Consider the following 15,533-nt stretch of genomic DNA (forward strand, 5'->3'; position numbering starts at 1 on the left):
GAGCATCAGCAGAGAGCGGCAGAAGAGGCCACCAGAGGGGTTTACTAGGAAGTATAGTGGTGCTGAAGATGACCAGGAGCACCCAGGACTAAATTTCCCTTTTGTGTGTTCATTGTCATCTTGAGAGGAATGTGTGTGTTCACTTGGGGTCGGGGAGAAGAGAAGAGTTAGAACAGGTGCTGGGGGTGGAAGGGACTTTCCCTGCTGTGTTCCTGTGTTCCCTTGACCAGAGCTGTCTGCACAGCAGATGCCATCTTGGCCATGAAGGCGCTGAAGTTACAATATGTTAGTTGGCACCAAGACAGTTGGACCTGAGCACAGACCCTCATCCCAGGCATTGCAAACAATTGGCACAACTGATGCTGGTGAAATGTCTGGCTCTGAGTTGACTCCAGATGCCATGCAGGCTTTGCAGGCTTAAGGCAACCCAAGGTCTGGCTTGCTACAATGCTTTTCTTTTGCCTTGTGATGATAGGGGTTCTACAGTGGAGAAGGTTGTGTTCTTTTTGGCCCACCTAACCACAGGCCTCTCTACTGAGCCTGTCAACAAGGGGGCAAGGCAAAGCTGCTTGTGGTGTTAACTCTCTAGGGCACTAGGAAATAGACTGGGATTGTATCATTTCACAGAGCCCACTGTCTGCTGGGAAGAACTCCCAGCTGCTCCAGAGGGCCCCCAAGAATGTCTAGGTGAAGGGCTAGATGCCCAGTAGGGGAAGAGTTCCATATCTGTATCTCCCTGTGCCATCCAGTCCCCCTGCCAAAACTGCATGTCAGAACTGCCTTCTCTGCTCCAGGGAGGCGCTTCCACCGGAGGCAATACAATGAGCAATCCATTTCCCACCAGAACAAAGGGATACAAGTGACAGGTGAGGAGCACCAGGCCCGGGTCACTGAGCAGCAATGTTCAGGCTGTTGATCCAGGAAAAGCCAGTTTGGTCAAATGTCTCTGGAGGGATTTTGGAGGGGAACGCCACATATTGATTGGTGGACAGAGTGCAGAAGGCAGTCATTGGCTAAGGCACACTCTGTATGGTACACCCCCCTTGCTGCTGAGGCGTATAATCATGGGAAGGAGACCGAGGAAAAGAAGGGGGGGAGGCAAAGCCCCTCCCCTCACTTTGCTCAGGGAGCTTCCAAAGAGAATTATTCAGCAGCAGCAGCAGAAGCAGCAGCAGCAGCAGAGACCTGGGAAGAAGAGGAATATTTCAGCCTCTACTGTCCACATGCTACATGTCTCCTGGGAAGGATGTGGACAGCCATCACGCTAAGCTGCTTGCTGCACTTCACGGCCACATCACCCATACTGTGAGTGATACCCAAACTCCATTTTAACCCAGTCATCAGGGGAACAACTTAAATAGAGGGACCATTTTCCCAGCTAGCCTTCTATCCCACCTCCTGCCACAGCCAATCAGACCAATGGGCTGTTATGTCTAGGATGACAGCTCCTGAGCTAGATCAGATCTTTCATCCTTCAGGCCATATAGCCTGTCCCCTGTGCTTCCAGAGCAGACCACTGGCCAAAGGTGTCTATCATCCTCACCTTGCTGCACTAGGGGGCTACGTCTACACTGGCCCCTTTTCCGAAAGGGGCATGCTAATTTTCAACTTCAGAATAGGGAAATCCGCGGGGGATTTAAATACCCCCCGCGGGATTTAAATAAAGATGTCCGCCGCTTTTTTCCGGCTTGGGGAAAAGCCGGAAAAAAGCGTCTAGACTGGCCCGATCCTCCGGAATAAAGCCCTGTTCCGGAGGATCTCATTCCTACAGGGCTTTATTCCGGAGGATCGGGTCAGTCTAGACGTAGTAGACTGAGTATTCTGTATTCTGAAGTTGAAAATTAGCATGCCCCTTTCGGAAAAGGGGCCAGTGTAGACGTAGCCGGGCAGATTACTTAGCTATCTAGACTGCAGCCATAGGAGGCTACAGGTAGCTGGAGGGTGGGAACACTAAGGCGGGAGAGGAGTTGTTTGGGGGAGTCCAAGAAGATGAACACAGGAATGATAAGAAGCTGAACATAAAAATATCTCCAGCCTGAGCTAGCAGAAGACATTTCCTATGAGTGAGTGGTCAACTAATCCCCTTTGTGGGATCCCCATTGCTTTTGACATTTAAATTGTGTCTAAGAACAGCTTAGAAACAGCCTATCCCTCCCAGGCCTGCTGGGCAGTGCGTGTGTGTAGTGATGCCTGCATTTGTCACTGACTACTCACTCTGATTCACCTGTTTCCTCCTTGCTGCAGACATTACATGGTGGTGATCCCTGCAGACCTCCACTACCCATCATCCCAGGCTGCCTGCGTGCATGTCACTTATAATGCAGGGAAGCTCTTTGTGACCCTGCTGCTGGAGCGCTATGGGGGACAGGATGTCTTGTTGCGAAAAGAGATCATGAAGAAAAAGATCTTTGAGTGCAGAAAGTTCCAGGTGAGCATCCACCTGCCAACCCTTTTGCTCCTCCTCCAATATTCCCCTCTCTTCAAGGGCCATAGCATAGGGGCAGGTGGCTTGGCAACCCCTTGTGGCTGTACCCTGTGGATAGCCAGTGAGGAGGCCAGGAAGTGCCATGTACAATGGTGCTTGGTTGTATGATGTAGGCACTAGTCCTGTGAGGGGCTGGACTGAGGCCCAGTAATCCAGTTCACACAGAGGCTGCCTGAGGGGAATGTGTGTGTATGTAATTTATAAGCTGCATTGGAATGGCTGATTCCCAGAAGAAGGGAATCTTTGTAGAGAGCTGGGGTGAAGGGGTTTGCCTAGGTTGTAACCCTTGAGTATAAGAGAGCTATTACGTAGCTGTGTTTTCTTTACTGAGGCTGCTGGACACAGGTAGACCCTGTGGCTTTCTCTGGTTCTCTCATTGACTAACAGGACCTGGGCTGCCTACTGCCACCACTCTAAAGACTAGCACCATGGAAGTGGTTGCTGAGTACACTGCTGCCCTCTCTCCTTATGCTTCTTTGCTAACTTTTTCTCCCTTTCTATCCTCTTGGAGCCTTTGCCTACCCTCCCCCCCAAGATATATGGGCTCAGAGGCATCACTAGTCTCCTTTCCCCTGCTATTGCAGCCTCCTCACTTTCAAGGAAATGGGCAAAGACCATACCAAGTGGGTTCTCAGCTGAATCTGGATCTGAGGATCTGAGGACAGGAGATTTTTCAGTTACAGGCAGTCCCCGACGTACGCAGATCCGACTTATGTCGGATCCGCACTTACGAACGGGGCTTTTCTCCCCCGGAGCTCGCGGGCGGCGGGACCGCCCAGAGCGCAGAGGTCCCACCAACGCGTCCTCCGGTGCGAGAAAAACTGCTCCGGGTCTTCCTGGTGTGCTGGCGGGGACTCCCCAGCACAGCAGAGAGACCCGCGCAAAAGCCGCACAGGCGGCAGAACCCCGCTGCCCGTGTGGCTTTGCTCCTTTGCCCCAGAGCAAAGCTGCACAGGCGGCGGGGTCCCCCGCCTCTGCGGCTTTGCTCCTGTCTCCCTGCTGTGCTGGGGGGGAGTCCCCCCCAGCACAGCAGGGAGACCCGAGCAAAGCCGCACAGGCGGCGGGACCCCGCTGCCCGTGCGGCTTTCCTCCTTTGCCTCCTTTGCCCCTTTCCTCCTTTGCTCCTCCTTTGCTCGGGTCTCCCTGGTCTGCTGGGGGGAGAGGGGGTGCAGCTAGTGCGCCCCCCCCCAGCAGACCAGGCTTTTGTTGCAGGACGCCTGGGGTAGAGCAGCTGGGGTGCTGCCGGGTTGGTCCTGCGGGGACATACCCAGCAGTGCCCCAGCTGTTCTGTCCCAGGAGTCCAGATTCAGCCGCTGTTGAAACTGATCAGCGGCTGATTCCAGGAAGCCGGGGGCAGAGCAACTCTGCCTAGGGCTTCCTGTAGTCAGCCTCTGATCAGTTTCAGCAGCGGCTGAATCTGGAGCCAGTTCCGACTTACATACAAATTCAACTTAAGAACAAACCTATAGTCCCTATCTTGTACGTAACCCGGGGACTGCCTGTACTTGCCTCGGGGTGAGGGAAGGTTTAGCTATTCCCTCCATCTTCTTCTCCCCCTCCCCCTCTTCTGACCAGGACTCCAGAGATTTAACCTGGGAATGGCTCCCTCTCTCCGTGTCCTCATATTCAGGTTGTGCTTCCAGCTAACAGCACAGAGGAAGTTGTTAGCATCAAACTGTTCATCACTGGCCGTAGGATTGATATTCATGAGGAAAAGAAGGTCCTGATCCGCAGAGTCAACAGTGGCACCTTCATCCAGACAGACAAGCCCATTTACAAACCAGGACAGACAGGTGAGAGCTCCAGCCAGGAGCAGACTGTGCCCATATTTGTGTATGTCCATTGACATACACCTTCCCCTGCACACAGCCTGGGCAGATCTTCTTGAACAGGGTGTCTTGGGGGTTTCCCAATACTGTTGCACCCTTTTCGGTTCTTATTTGCCCCCTTTGTTTATCTAGTCTTTAGGTGCTTATAGACTTAGCTTTTCCTTTATATATTTTTTACCCAGTGCCTTTTCTTATCCCTCCCTCCCTCCATCCCTCCCAATTTTACCTTCTTCCACCGCCCCCCCCCCCATCTCCCCTATTTATTTTGGTCCTAGACATCCAACACTCTGGTCATCTGAAGAAATGGGCTGTGCATACGAAAGCTCATGATACCTTCTACATGTTTTGTTAGTCTATAAAATGCTACCAGACCATTTGTTGTTTTTTCAGTTTACCTGAGGGCCATATCAGCCTTCAGCAGAAACTCGAAATGCATCTAAGTTGTCAGGCTGAATTGGACAGCCACATAAGGGTATGACACTCCAGGGTGCAATCCATTACAGAGAGACTATGGCCTGCAGCCTGGGGTGCCTCACAAGTAGTTAGTTTTCAAATGATACTTCAGAAGGCATATTTTGTACAAAGATTATTAGAGTGGCGCATGAGGGCTACGTCTACACTGGCCTCTTCTCCGGAAGAGGCATGCTAATTTAGAACTTTGGAATAGGGAAATCCGCGGGGGGATTTAAATATCCCCCGCGGGATTTAAATAAACATGGCTGCCGCTTTTTTCCCGGCTTGGGGAAAAGCCGGAAAAGAGCGTCTAGACTGGCGCGATCCTCCGGAATAAAGCCCTTTTCCGGAGGATCTCTTATTAAGTAGGAATAAGAGATCCTCCGGAAAAGGGCTTTATTCCGGAGGATCGCGCCAGTCTAGACGCTCTTTTCCGGCTTTTCCCCAAGCCGGGAAAAAAGCGGCGGCCATGTTTATTTAAATCCCGCGGGGGATATTTAAATCCCCCCGCGGATTTCCCTATTCCAAAGTTTGAAATTAGCATGCCTCTTCCGGAGAAGAGGCCAGTGTAGACGTAGCCAGGATGTGTTACAGCAATGCATTCAGCCACAAAGCCCCTTTCTATTGGTCCAGGAACACCAGAGCACAATGTGTTCTAGGCCTTTTTCCAGCCTGAGCCTATTCCCAATGTAGTGCCCCCTCTCCACCTGGTTACCTTCTTTAAAGCCAATCTCCTTACAGGTTTTGATGGATAGGTCTGGGTTCTTCTAGATCCCGCCACCCACTCAACTTTATTTTTTCTGATGGATTTATTTGGCGGTGCCTCCACCCCCCTCACTCCTTCCTGGCAGGGTCACCAGGGCAGCTTGGGAGGAAAATTCTAGCCCTGGGTAATCCCCAAGTATTTGCCAGATAGTTGGAGACTCCCAGAAAATAGCACAAGCACATACACTATAAAAAACACAATTATATTAAACAGGAGACAAATATAACAGAACAGGGTAAAACACTATTTTTAGGGTCACCGGTGCCCAGCAACTGTAAGATCAGTGCCCCGTTGGTACACGTACTTTGTTGGGGCCCTTGATGACTGTTGACCACAAAATCCTTCTCTGCAGTGGTTTAGCAGTGGGGCTGACTAGGTCCAGTACAGCCCAAAGGACTCTCACATGGGAGAAGGCAGTACATCCCTCCACAGGTTTAATATGCTTCAGGTAATAAAATCCCCAAACAAATTTCCTGCCTAACTAAAAATTGGTGCACTCACACACTCCATGAATGAGCCTCTGGTTGAGAGATGACTCAGTGACTGCAGAGGGGCTGCTCTCTTCTCGCAGGGATCCTCTTCAGCCAGGAATCAGGCTGCTTCGGTCCCAGAATTTCCTCTCACCGCGAAGGGGTGCCGGGCTCAAGGTGCAGGCCACACAACAGCACCAAAATTCAAACTATAACCTCCTAGCCCAGCATTCAGACCCACACAGCAGGCAGCAGCCCTGAACTCGCAGATCCAGCCGAGCTGACCATGTGGTGACTGGTCTCACCCAGGGAGCTGGAGAGCCAACTCCGCCTGGCTGGGGAAGCCTCCCAGCAAACTCCACAAACTGGGACTCAACAGTGGAGACATAAAACCCAGCGGAGGGATCCTGCCTTCAGGTCCCTAGAGGCCAGTTCTCAGGGGGAACCCTGCATGCAGGCCTGGGGCTTACTAGCTCCCACACAGCCAGTCCTCCCCTTGCCCTGCTGGCTCCAGACTCCCCCCAACAATTGTCTCTCTTTCCTCTTGGAGGGGCATCTCACTCCCTATGGGTTGCTGGGCAGACTCTGGCCCTGGCAGGGAGGGGGAGCCAAGGCAAACTCAGAGTGCCTCTCCCTGAGCTGCCAGCAGACAAGGCCCCGGGAATCCAAGTAATCTCCTTGGGGGTTACACCAATGTGCCACTATACCACTAGCCATGGCAACTTTACCCTACCCCGGAATTCCCCCAGCATCATGTGCTATGTACAGCCCAGCTTATGTGTGAACTTCACTGGCAGGGCTGTGTGGGGATCCCAGGGCTGGAATAGCAGGGGGCTGCAGGGCAGGACTGAGGGGCACTGGCAGGGCTGTGTGGGAAGCCCAGGGCTGGAATAGCAGGGGGCTGCAGGGCAGGACTGAGGGGCACTGGCAGGGCTGTGTGGGAAGCTCAGGGCTGGAATAGCAGGGGCTGCAGGGCAGGACTGAGGGGCACTGGCAGGGCTGTGAGGGGAACCCAGGGCTGGAATAGCAGGTAAGCTACAGGGCAAAACTGAGATAAATAACTGATAGTTCTTCATCTTCTATATTTTTTTCCATTTTCTTTCCCCCTCTCAGTGAAATTTAGAATTGTGACCCTGAATGAGGATTTCATTCCACTCAATGACACGGTAAGACCTTGTATGACAGGATGTGAAGGAGTCTCCCCTGTTCTATATCCCTTCTGCCTTAGTCTTCCACTATCCTTGTCCAAGTTTTGACTCTTCTTTAGGTCCCAAATACATACACGGGCCTTGTTTGTGAAGTGTCTGAAGAAAAGTAACATCCAGAATAATAATTTATAATCCACTGTTAAAGATAGATGGGAATGGTATCCAATTGCTGAGCATAGAGCCAATTACTGAGCATGGTGTCAGCATGATGGCTGACGAACACAGAAATGTAAATTCTGATTCCTTATTGAATGTCTGTTTATTCCTTCCACTGGCTGTGTGGGTGCAGTCTCCACTCCAAGGATGGCATAGGAGCACTTATTTGTTAGGCTCTTTTGGAGGTACTGTTAGGAGTTGATTGTTTTGTAGTGAGAGCTCCCTCCGGCTCGTATTTACCTGGGACTCTTCTAAAGAACGGACATTCCATAGCAGAGTCTGAGCTAGTGTCAAACACCCACAGGTAGGGAATATTGTAGGATAATCTGTTTCCAAACATGGCATGATTATCAACCCAGCTCTTACACTCAAAGCCTCATTGCAATGGTCTGTGCCAATGCCTCCACTTCCTGATGACCCATACACAATTAGTATTGTTTGTCCCTGAGCAGAGCTCCCAGGTCATTGATCAAACTGCTCTCCTTGAGAAACTTTGTGTTCCTAATGTATTGTTTACACTGCTGAGAGTGTTCTTATCTCTTCTAATGTAGCTCTTTTTCCTTCCCTCCCCCAGTACCCACTGGTGTTCCTTCAGGTGAGTGCCACGCACACACAAAACAGGTATTTTGGTGCAGGTTGAACTAATCTGTTTGCATTCTTGACTATGTAGATGCCACACATCTATGTTTTGAATTTTAGAAGTTAATGGGTTGTAGAATTTATATGTCTTCAGGGCTTCCTTCTGTATTCTTGAGACTTTGAACCAAGTTCTGCTTTGTTACACCAGTACAAATTGGAGTTTATTGAGATTTACAGCAGCATGACTAGGAACTGACATTGGAGCCTTATGATTACAATTTAGAAAGGGATGTCTTCTATAGAGAAGTTTTCATCACAGGTCTTAGAATCTACAACTGTGTAGTCTTCAGGATTTCTAGACTATCTAAGCCATATGTCTGTCTAAACCAAGAGACAATTGATTCTAGAAGCTTTAGAACTTGGATTCCACAGTCAAAGGCCTATTTAGAACTGTGACGGACACTCCCCTCCTCCATGCTGTATAAAATGGACTTGTAGACACAGATATGCCTGACTCAAAGGTGCTGTGGACAAATAATCTTGTGTAACCTATCAGTCTTCATGTCATAATCCACTGGATCTGTATATCTTATTTTGATGTATGTATCATTCTTGTGTGGAAAGTTAGATATATGAAGTATAGAATGCTTTATGGTTTTAAATGTGCAATGGAAAGCCACCAAGGATGTTACCCTCATGGTATGTCTAGACTACGTGGCTCCGTTGACGGAGCCATGTAGATGAGGTTTCTAGACATAGAGAAATGAAGCAGTGATTTAAATAATGGTTGCTTCATTTACATCAAAATGGCTGCCATGCCGTGCTGATCAGCTGTTTGGCGGCACAGCGCGGTAGTCTGGTCGCTCTGCGGTCGACAAGGGAAGCCCTTGTCATGGAATGAGGTTTACCGGGGCGGTCGACAAGGGCTTCCCTTGTCGACTGCGGAGCATCCAGATTACCACGCTGTGCTGCCAAACAGCTGATCGGCACAGTGCGGCAGCCATTTTGATGTAAACGAAGCGGCGATTATTTAAATCACCACTTCATTTCCCTTTTTCAAGTACACTAATCTACATGGCTCCGTCGATGGAGCCATGTAGTCTAGATGTACCGTAAATGTCCAGATGACAACTGTAAATATCTGCTTTTGTCCTTTAAGTCTTAGCAGTGGTTGATCTTAGGAAGTCATATATCCACCCCAACTGGTAGGGACGGACCAAGTAATTGTCCATGGAAAAGTGGTATGTATAAAACATAGGAAGCTAGGAGTTTCTTTGTCTTTGCCTGGCATGGCACACCCAGGGGGTTAACTAAAGACCCTAGGGAAAAGGACACTTCCCTGGTTTGAAGGTTTAGCTGGAACAAGAACAGGTTTAGGATGAGTTTGTAATAAGTTTGTACTAAGGTTTCAGTGTTAGAATTAGTTACGCATTTTCTGTTATTTTGAATTCATAATCTACTTTGCTCTGCCTGTTCTCACTTACGACCAGAGGCGGCCTGTGGCTATAGGCAGATTCAGCTGCCGCCTAGGGCACCGCCACCCGGGGTGCCCGCCGATGACGTCAGTCCATTGATGGCCCTGTAGGCGGGGGCGCCGATTGCACGCTCTGCCTGGGGTGCCAGCTGCCGCAGCCGGCCTCGGGCCACTCCTGCTTGCAACCACTTAAATCCTACTGCTTGGACTTAGTAAATAAAAGTGATTGTATTATCAAGCCCAGAGTAATTGTTCCCCCTTTCATTGTGAAGGAAGCTTACCTAAATAATTCCTTTGGGGTTGTGATCCCATTTTGGGAGTGGTATCCAAGAAGCTGGGCCCCAAACTGCATTTTCATTGGGCCTGAAGAGTTTCAGTGTCTGTCCTGCTCCTGGATGCGGGTCAGTGATCTCAAGTCAGTGCCTTGGCCGGGGCAGACCAGGGAGCTGGCCCAGCAGGACAGGGTGGTGAGAAGCCCCAGAGAGCAGGCAGGCAAGTGTCAGTGGCTTTGTCAGCACCCTGGGAAGTACTGCCAAGGGGTCTCCTGTGACTGCATCTGTCACAAGAACCTGTTAGATAATACGATCTAGAACCCTTGAAATAGCGAGATGGTATGGATTCTGGATCATTTAGATGCTGAAGCAATTAATTATGCCTCTCTGTTGTGGGTGCAGGACCCTAATAATAACCGGATAGGCCAGTGGCTGGATGTGACTCCACAGGAAGGCATTGCAGATCTATATTTCCAGTTAGCTGCTGAGCCCCCACTCGGGACGTACATCATCAGTGTGGCCAACGAGAAAGCACACAGCAGCTTTTCGGTGGAGGAGTATGGTATGACTGTGGAGAAAGACAGCTATAAGGCAGGGGGAATTCTGTCTGGGGAGCAAATCACATGTGGGGAGAGGAACTATATCTTGGTATGAGAAATCTGAAAAGCAAGGGCATCAAATCTGGTCTGATCGGAGAAGGAGTCCCTGGATATTGCTAAGGAAGGAGATGATTCTGTGACCTTCTGGCTCAGTGTGGACAAAGAGATCTATGTGTACATACCAGTTTGGTGAGGTACAGATTGTAGAGGCTATGACTGGACAATAGCAACACTGGATCTTTTTGTCACATCTGGCTAATCCCACAAAGCTGACTCTACCAAGGATAATAGGGGGTGATCTTCAAAAGAGCCCAAGTGCCAAGGGACTTTCAGTGGAATATATGTTCCCAAATCATGTGAGTGCATTGTTTACTTCCAGGGGCAAAGCTGAATTTGTATAATCCCTTTATTATTTATTTAAATTTATTTAATTAATTAATTAAATATTTTTACCCCGCCTTTCTATTTGAAATATTCAAGGTGGCTTTCTAAAAACTGCTGGTGAAAGAGTTCACAATTCAATATTTTCTGCCTGATCTCTTTATAGAGGTATAAGAAGAGCACATTGATAGCTATGGCAGCCTCTTTCCGTCTCCTCTCATTGCAAAAAGCTGTCATAAGACAAGGGAAATTAACAGACAGCTCATTTTTAATTGGGGTCTGAAAGAGCCACAGATCCAGCACCAATACGGAGAATCAGCCTGGGGTGGAACTATACCTACATTTCATAAAAGAAAAAAATGCAACCCCCAACTCTGCCATGGTCCAGCCCTCTGAGCATTCTCTTGATGGCCTGTTCCTCACCAGATCATGACTTTTCCCTCCATTCTCTCTGGTTCTTTTCTTCTAGTGCTGCCTAAATTTGAAGTGTTTTTTGAGGGGCCGACTCAGATTTATGCTTTGGATAAAACCTTTCCACTCCGCGTATGTGGCAGGTGAGGTAACTGATTTGGGGTGAGGGAGCTGCTAATAAACTCCAGCCCAGAATGAGTACCCCTCCCCATCTATGAGAGGCACCCCAAAGGGATATGTTTTACTATGACTCAGTTATATTTGGTCAAATTCATTCCTGGTATTAATATAGCAAAATTATACTAATTAGTGTCTCCCATTGCTCTATCTCCTTTCACGCTAAAGGATCTCAGAGCTCTTGACAAAATGTATATGCAGGGCTCACATACTCACTGAAATGCAGCCATGTTTGGGGTGGAGCACAGTCTACACTATGCTCCCTTCCCTGTTGATCTAAGCTATGCAACTGCAGCAAATAGCATAGCTGAAACCAACATACTTACAATCGTGTCTTTCATGCAGTAAGGTCAGTGGGGGCTGTGCTCTCATTGCCCCTGGCTACTCTTATCCTCCTGGGGAAGTACCGGAGTCAATGGGAGAGTGCTCAGAGATTGATTGATCATATCTAAGCAGACATAATAAATCAACCTTTGGGGGATTGATTGCTGCAGTGTTGATCCACCGTGTAATGAAGACAAAAGCCCTAGCAAAAAAGATAATGCAAGGGAAAAGGAAGAGCCATTCCACCAGATGACACTGGAGGAGGGGATATTCTAGGGAGGCAGAATGAGATGACGCCAGATGGAATTTGGCTAGAATATGTGGATTACATCTTGATGAAGAGGAGCCCTTCATTGAACCGGTCTCACCATCCTCTGCAGTATTTTGCCTCTAGTATCTCTTGAGGCTCAGGAATTGGATACAGGCCCAAAGAGCAGAGTATCTCTGCTGAATTCTCACAGCACTTCACTCCTTGCGGCACAGGAATCCCTAGAATTATGCATTCAGACACCTTAGTGATGGATGCAGGGTACAAGCTTACGCAGATAGAGAAATTCTGGGGCATTGACACAGAGGGAATATTCTGAGAAAATGAAATCGGCAGGCCCTAGGTTTTGCTTGGAGGTCTTCCATCTAAATACTGACCAGGCCAGCCCTGCTTAATGCCTGAGACTGGACAAGAGCATGGTTCTCATTGCTTGTACAGCTGCATCCACATTGATACACTTCAGACATTGTGGATCTCTATGAAATGAATCAGATGTGGTGATACACTAAAGGACACCCACCCAGAGAGATTCTCCTGTTCTGTGTGTGTATGTGAATGTGTGCATGTGTCCCTTTCCATGTTCCCTCCCCGGCACTTTCTCACACAGATACATCTATGGGAAAGGCGTGCAGGGGAAAATACAGGTGAGCCTGTGCCAGAAGACTTGGTGGTATTTCCACAGTGCCCAGCGACCTCCTCTCTGTCAAGATTACAACAACCAGGTGAGCCAGTAGCAAGGGCTGAGCCCCACAGAGTGAAAATCCTGCCCAGCATAGGTGGGCTAAGGGAAAAGGGATACAATGCAAGATGTGTTTTTAGGGCTGTTAAGTGATAATTGCATGATTAGTCATGATTTTTAAATTACATGATTAATTGTGCTTTAGAAAATAATAGAATACCATTTATATAAATATTTGTGGGTGTTTTCTACATTTTCAATATTGATTTCAATTACAACCTAGAATTCAAAGTGTACCATTTTTTATTACAAATACACTGTAAAAAGAAATGCTGTAAACAGAAATAAAAGAAGTAGTGTTTTTCAATTCACTTTATACAAGTACTGTAGTGCAATTGCTTTGTCATGAAAGTGTGATTTATAAATGTAGAAACAAAAGAGCTGCATTCAAAAATAAAACAGTGTAAAACTTGTTGCCTTCAAGTCTACTCAGTCCTACTTCTTGTTCATTTGTTTACATTTGCAGTAGGGAGATAATGCTGCCCACTTCTTATTTACAATGTCACCTGAAAGTGAAAACAGGCATTCACATGACACGTATGTCCCCCCAGGGTATGCATCCATACTGATGACAGGTTGTATTTGGTAACAATCCAAAGTAGTGCAGGCTGACACATGTTCAATTTCATTATCTGTGTTAAATGCCACCAGTAGAAGGTTGATTCTCTTTCTTTGGTGGTTTGGGTTCTGTAGTTTCAGAGTGTTGCTCTTTTAAGACTTTTGAAAGCATGTTCCACACTTTGCCCCACTCAGATTCTGGAAGGCCTTTCAGATTCCTAAACATTAGGTTGAATGCTGTAGCTGTTTTTAGAAACCTCAGATTGGTACCTTCTTTGTTCAAGTTACAGTGGGGGAAGTCTAGGTTGGATATTAGGAAGAGCTATTTCACTAGGGCTGAGTCTACACTGCATCCCTTTTCCGGAAAAGGGATGCAGATTAGACACATCGGAATAGCAAAATCCGCGGGGGATTTAAATATCCCCCACGGCATTTGCATTTACATGGCTGCCACTTTTTTCCGGCTTGGGGATAAGCCGCAGAAAAGCGCCAGTCTAGATGTGATTCTCCGGAAAATAAGCCCTTTTCCGGAGGATCTCTTATTCCTACTTTCAAGTACTTGAATCAAGTACTTTCAAGTACTTAAATCCCCCACGGATTTTGCTATTCCGATGTGTCTAATCTGCATCCCTTTTCCGGAAAAGCATAGGAGGGTGGTGAAGCACTGGAATGGGTTGCCTAGCGAGGTGGTGTAATCTCCATCCCTAGAGGTTTTTAAGTCCCAGTTTGACAAAGCCCTGGCTGGGATGATTTAGTTGGCATTGGCCCTGTATTGGGCAGGAGGCTGGAATCAATGACCTCCTGGGGTCTCTTCCAGCCCTCGGAGTCTATGATTTGTGTTTTTTCAAAACCCCCATGAACGTGTTCTTAAAATAAACAACATAGCTGGGTCATCACCTGAGACTGCTATAACATGGAAAATATGGCAGAATGAGAGTAAAGAGCAGGAGACATACAATTCTCCCCCAAGAAATTCATTCACAAACATAATTAGCATATTTTATGAGTGTCCTCAGCATGGAAGCATGTCCTCTGAAATGGTGGCAAAAACAAGAAGTAGCATATGAAAGTTTAGCATATCTGGCACATAAATACCTTGCAAGGCCAGCTACAAAAATGCCATGCAAATGCCTGTTCTCACTTTTCAGTGACATTGTAAAGAAGAACAGCACAATATTATTTCGCATAAATGTAACCAAACTTGTTTGCCTTAGCAATTGGCTGAACAAAAGTAGGATTGAGTAGACTTGTGGATTCTAAGTTTTACACTGATTTGTTTTTGAGTGCAATTATATAACAAAAAAATCTACATTGCTAAATTTCACCTTCATGATAAAGAAATTGCACGACAATACTTTTATGAGATGAACTGAACATTATTATTTCTTTTGTTTATCATTTTAACAGTGCAAATATTCTTAATACAAATAAATATATAAGCAGTAATGTGCAAGCTAAGGTAGTGAGTGGATTACACGAGTGGCCCTTCTTCATCTCAGTGGGCTTCAAGATTGTCTTCTGGGATATGATAGCTTTGCTAACTGCGTTTGCACACCTAGAATTTGAGGGCTGTGCCAGCTGAACCACAGCAGCACATAGACTGGATGCAGAGGGAGCACATGGTTCTCACAGTCAATGCAGTGTGCAATCAGCATACATCTCACTGCACATGCCCTTTCTTTGTGCTGTCACTTCAGTAATACCAGTAGGAAAAAATGACATGGATGGAAATCAGCAGAATCTGGCAATCCTACTTGTGAGCAATTGTAACAAAATGTCTCGTGAGTCACCTACAGAACCCTGATGGGCTGTATTGTCCCAGCGCCAATCATCTTGTGTTCTCTCTCTCTCTCTCTCTCTCTCCGAAAATAAGTGGCAGGAAGGCTGTTGCACAAGAAGGGGTTTTTGCACAAGAAGGAGCAGTGTAGACAGCTCCTTCTTGCGCAAAAGCCCATTGCACAAAAATGGTGGCTCATTAAGTATGCAAATGAAGCATGGCGATATTCATCGCCGCACCTCATTTGCATATGTTCTTGCGCAAGACTGGGCAGTGTAGATGTAGCCTTATTGTATAACTGCCGTTTTACTGCAATTAATTCCAATTAACTTTTGAAATCATGATTAAATGTTTTAATTAACTGTGTAAGCTAACTGATTCATTGCCAGCCCTACTTATTTGTGATTGATGTCACCCTTGCCTAAAACCTCTTTTTGTTCCATGGTCCCGAAACTTGCTGCCATTGACTCTATTGTTAATCATTTTGGCAGTTGTCCCTTATTTGATATTTCATCCCTTGCCTATTCTCTTTTCTAGCCCAGGCAGTTTTATGCAGTGTTTCCCAGTGAATCATTCCAGTTTTAAAGTAAAACATATTAACATGAGA

The 15,533-nt window shown here is 47.3% G+C and overlaps 1 protein-coding gene across 2 annotated transcripts in view; it reads left to right on the forward strand.

Moving 5' to 3' along the window:
• Positions 1 to 1,140: 1,140 nt before the first annotated feature.
• Positions 1,141 to 15,533, forward strand: part of LOC102452987 (alpha-2-macroglobulin-like protein 1) — a 46,552-nt gene continuing 32,159 nt past the window's right edge. The window contains exons 1-8 of one of the 2 annotated variants that reach the window (XM_025183032.2): positions 1,141 to 1,305; positions 2,245 to 2,428; positions 4,116 to 4,278; positions 7,117 to 7,169; positions 7,942 to 7,962; positions 10,095 to 10,254; positions 11,142 to 11,226; positions 12,460 to 12,574. In XM_025183032.2, the coding sequence (XP_025038817.2) occupies positions 1,247 to 1,305; positions 2,245 to 2,428; positions 4,116 to 4,278; positions 7,117 to 7,169; positions 7,942 to 7,962; positions 10,095 to 10,254; positions 11,142 to 11,226; positions 12,460 to 12,574 (840 nt within the window). In that variant the 5' untranslated portion in view covers positions 1,141 to 1,246. The remainder of the gene's footprint in view (positions 1,306 to 2,244; positions 2,429 to 4,115; positions 4,279 to 7,116; positions 7,170 to 7,941; positions 7,963 to 10,094; positions 10,255 to 11,141; positions 11,227 to 12,459; positions 12,575 to 15,533) is intronic. The other variant, XM_025183031.2, reaches the window with a different exon arrangement.

Source organism: Pelodiscus sinensis, chromosome 1 (genome assembly GCF_049634645.1).
Source record: "Pelodiscus sinensis isolate JC-2024 chromosome 1, ASM4963464v1, whole genome shotgun sequence".
NCBI lineage: Eukaryota > Metazoa > Chordata > Testudines > Trionychidae > Pelodiscus > Pelodiscus sinensis.